Here is a 4,475-nt window from a genome sequence, read left to right on the forward strand (position 1 = left end):
TCACCATTCCATAAAATTTCTAGGGACTACTCTAAACATGTACAGCACAAACTGTATATGAAATAATTTAGTACATATACTACAACCATGTACTATACATACCACAAAACTATGGCCAGAAACACATTCTTCTTTCTACATTTGGCATAAATGCTGCAGTGCTCATTCTGGCCAAAGAAACCGGGTGGATTACTGAAGTGTTCTAGGGCAGGCTGTCCTAGAAGACCAAGTAAACACAATCTAGTACTATGACTAGTAACAATGCTGCGTATTTTGAGGTATTATATTTTTCAACCATCTTGGTATGTCATTAAATCAAGCACATTAGAAAAATCATGATCTGTGACTTTGTTTTTAATTCTCAAGCCTTATGATCAGATAATTTACAAATCTGTGCTAATGATAGAGCTCCTCTACCTTAACCCTTCTGAGTTGGCAAAAGCATCATTACCAATCACATACCTACAGTAGTTCTACAGTTGTGTTTCTGAATACCTGTTTAAAAGACAATCCTGAATTATAACTTAGTCTGACTTTGTAAAGAATTCACAAGCAAGTTTCCCAACCTATCATGTCACAGTGAATTTTAAAAACATCTGATCTTAAAGATCATCTCTAAAATGTGAGAAGTACTAAATATTCTTTATCTGATGCTATACATAAACCACACTAAAATGCCCTTAAGTAAAACGCAATATTTTAGATGGAGAATTTTAATTAAATTGGCATATTTAAGACCAAAAAGATAAAGTGGACATTGTCAGTGTATCTTCAGCCCTTGCCTTAACAGGTGAATGAACACAACTTGAAACACAGGTGAATCTTGCTGGTCTATGAGACAGTGAAGGGAGCTTCTCAATATTTAAATATATTAATATAACCAGTTATAGAAATCTAAATATAAAACCAATCTCCTATAGGGTTTGAGAAGGCATTCACCATATCCCTGAAAAGTTTAACATTCCTTATTCAAGTTTAATCATCTCTTTAGAAGGGGGAAACACTGACAGTACTTGCTGAACCAGAATTACTATCAAAATTCAAAAAGCTGACCATATTCATTTAGCCACAAGCCAATCTTATTTAAATCAGGACAGAAATATTACATCAGCTATTCATGACCTGAATTCTAGTGTATGAGATCAATTTAAATATGGTACACATAAAAAGTCATGAGACAGCTGTTTCATAATAAATAAGGCAGTGGCCAACTATTACTCATTAGTAGCTTTTTTGAGATAAGCTATCAAGTCTGCCCTTTCTGACTTCTTCTTAATGCCAGCGAAGATCATTTTTGTTCCAGGGATGTACTTCTTGGGATTCTCCAAATACTCCATCAGCGTCTCCTCTCCCCAGGTGATGCCTAAACAAGGAGGGATGTATTGTTAAGTATGTCACACTCTTGAAAAAGTGTTTACCAAAGGTTACATTCATGCAATTTGTGCTTGTGTTAGTTAACAATGGCCCGCCTCTTACCTTTGTTCTTGTTGGCATCTGTGTAAGAGAATCCGACAGCCTGACCTGTCTTTCGCCCAAACAGACCATGGAGATTTGGCCCAGTCTTGTGCTTGCCTCCCTTTTCCACAGTATGGCACTGGGCACACTTCTGAACAAAAATCTTCTTGCCCTTCTCAATATCACCCATTTTTAAATCTAAAAGTGAAAGACTCAATTAATTAATTTTTTCTCCAAGTAAAAAAAGTGTAAACCAATGATCAACTCCAGCCACTAACGCACTGCAAACTTACGACATTATATACCAGGTTGAATTTTGTTTTACTTAGTTCACTTGCAAAAGATTCTTTAACACAAAAAACACTATCTGGAAGAACTTCCTTAAAAACACGTCTCTGTGTGTGTGTCAACTAAAAATTGACACTTGACATCTGCTTCTACAAGCGTTAAGGCACAAGCCACTGCAGCTGCTGACCTTCAACACATCCTGAAAAGTTCAGGGTAGAGATCAGGAATGAGGCACTCTGTGGTCTGGGAAAAACTGGCAAAAGAGGCCTTTAGATAAATAACCTCTGGCTGGGGAACCAAGATCCCACAAGCGCATGCTGGGGCCGAGAAAAAAAAAAAAAAAAGAAATGCTGTCTCCCAGTCTCTGGTCCCCATTTTGCCCCAAACAGAACTTACAGCTCTTACTTTGTGCATTTTTTTCCAGTTGACATACGTGATGAAAGCAAATTAGGAACCTACTTCAAAACCATTTCAAAAGATGACATCAAGGTCACAAAGTCACAAATCTGAATAAGCTGAACTATGAATATATTAAACCCAAACCACCAAAATTCCAACTTTTAAGGCGGTCTAATTATTCATACTACAATTTAAAGCCACCTCTGAAGATAAGGCAAAATACATTTTTACAAAAAGGGAGATAATGGTTGATTCAGCCTGCTCAGGTCCCTCTAAATTGCCTTGCTGTGGGTGGGAGGCCAGCAGCAGGCTTTTGAGGTCTCCCCGGGAATGCCCATTCTCCAGCTCTGGGATCCCCGGGGGAGACCACGAGGTCATCCATCCAAGCCGGTTTCAAGGACACTGTGATGAAACCTACCTCTCCGAGGTGCCTGAGCAGGTTAAGGGGGGAAGCGACAGGTGGCCAGGAAAAGTAATGACTTATTGGAAGAGCAGCAGCTTTTGCTCTCTTGGAAAGAGGACGTGACGCGCTGCGCAGCGTCCACCGACTCCCGCCCTCACTCCGGAGGAAATCTTGTCTATCACTGCCATAGCCCCGCAGTTCCGACAACGGAGGGCCCGCGTCTCAGAAGGAACCGCGAACAAGCCGCCTCCGAGCTTTCAGGACCTTGACCGAAACCACGCCACGACCTAATTAGGGTCCCGCCCCACCTCACGCCGTAGCCCGCCGGGCTGGGCGCAGTCCAGGGCCCCCCATTCCCTGTCCCCCACCCGGCCCCCGCTCACGGGCCTCAGTCCACCCGCGCGCCCCCCACGCAGGCGCGCGCCCTCATGGCTCGGTTTCTCGCCTGCCGTGGCCTCCGCGCTCCGCGCCCACCGTTCTTTCTCCGTGTACGACTAAGCCGTTCCCGCTCACAAGCCAAACGTCCCGCTCTGTAATCCCAAGGACACGCCGGTCCGCGCCTATGTACGGGTGAAAATGCAACCAAACTGGCTCCGCCCTCTGCCCTCCTGACGTGCGGCCCGGCGAACTGACACGTAGTGACGTCGCCGCGCCCCATTGGCTCGGTTCTCCGGGGCTGAGTTAGGACCCTGCGCGCGCGCATACCTGCTACTACTGTGAGGGGAACAGCGTGAATGCCCTTCCTCTCCCGGCCTTTCCCTCCAGGCAGTTACGGCAGGCCATTAGAGGTACGACACCGAGGTTGTGCCGGGAGGGGCTGACGTCAACCTCGGGCCTTAGGGTGCATGCGCGTGCCGACGGGGAGGGTGGAGCGGAGTCGAGGGGTGGATCGAGGGCATTAGCCTGTAAGGTAACGGGTCTCCTGCTGGTTGACTTAATGCTGTTTGAGCCGCACGTTTTGCCTGCTTAGAGGGAGACGGTCAACTTTGACAAACGTAGAGGTCTCCTGGCTATCATCCCTTCACCTGGCGACCTTTACCCAGACTCGGTCGTATTTCCGCGGCTGGCGCCAGATGCACCCCAGAGAAATAACCCGGAACCAGGAGTTAAAGAGTTGGACACGAGCTCCTGACCTTGTTCTGGTTTTGCTTACACCCTGTGACTTTAAGTCATCTTCTTCCAAATCTCCCCTTGGTGGAGCCCAGAAGACAGGGGCAGGTGCGGCAGTTGAGGCATAGACTGGATTATAGCTCTGGTCCTTCAGCTGCCGGCTTCTTTTCTGCCAACACCTGCTTCTCGCGTTTGTGTGCAGAAAGAGGGAGGAGTGTGTGCGAACAGCCTCCAGGAAGAAACATTTTTACGTGGTTAGAGAATTCTTGGAAATCTAGAGAGAATTTGCATCCCAGCTAACCTAGGCGAAGGTCATGTTCAAGTAAGCTAGTGTGGTTGGCCTTTAGATAAATAACCCCTTATTGGGTAACTAATATTAGAAATTCTAATTCTAATATTAGAAATGCAGTTTTGATCACTACAACTTCCAGTAATCATACTTTTCCTCCAGAACTAGCTCCCCTTCCTGACATGCTCCGTTTTGTCAGTGGGAAATTTCTCGACTCCCTTCTCCCTCAAATTAAGCTCCCGAGTTCGAATGCATTTTTCCTCCTTTCCCATATTCTGTCTAACGCTGCCGTATTCATTCAGTCAAGTGTATATTGAATGCATATTATGTGCCAGGCACTGTCTAGAAACGTGGAGTAAATCAGTAGGGACTTCTTCTCTGGTGGAGCTAACGTTCTACCATCTTCCTCTCACCTCCAGATTAAGCAATAGATACCAGGAGGTTAACCTAGATTGCCTCAGATCCCTCTTAAACCACAGTTCCTATAATTTTTGCTCCAGACCACTTATTTCCCTATATGACTAGATTATT

General features: G+C 45.2%; 1 protein-coding gene across 2 annotated transcripts; it reads right to left on the reverse strand.

Moving 5' to 3' along the window:
• Window positions 1-697: 697 nt before the first annotated feature.
• Window positions 698-3,176, reverse strand: CYCS (cytochrome c, somatic). Of its 2 annotated transcripts, none has more exons than XM_067746546.1 (3): window positions 3,020-3,176; window positions 1,477-1,653; window positions 698-1,363 (listed from the first exon to the last, which is right to left on the reverse strand). In XM_067746546.1, exons 2-3 carry the CDS (start codon window positions 1,643-1,645, stop codon window positions 1,215-1,217), a joined length of 318 nt encoding a protein of 105 aa, XP_067602647.1. In that variant the 5' UTR covers window positions 1,646-1,653; window positions 3,020-3,176; the 3' UTR covers window positions 698-1,214. The 2 variants fall into 2 exon arrangements, with proteins under 2 accessions (XP_067602647.1, XP_067602649.1); XM_067746548.1 differs by having other exon boundaries at window positions 2,991-3,139.
• Between the last annotated feature and the right edge of the window lie 1,299 nt (window positions 3,177-4,475).

Source organism: Pseudorca crassidens, chromosome 8 (assembly GCF_039906515.1).
Source record: "Pseudorca crassidens isolate mPseCra1 chromosome 8, mPseCra1.hap1, whole genome shotgun sequence".
Lineage (NCBI taxonomy): Eukaryota > Metazoa > Chordata > Mammalia > Artiodactyla > Delphinidae > Pseudorca > Pseudorca crassidens.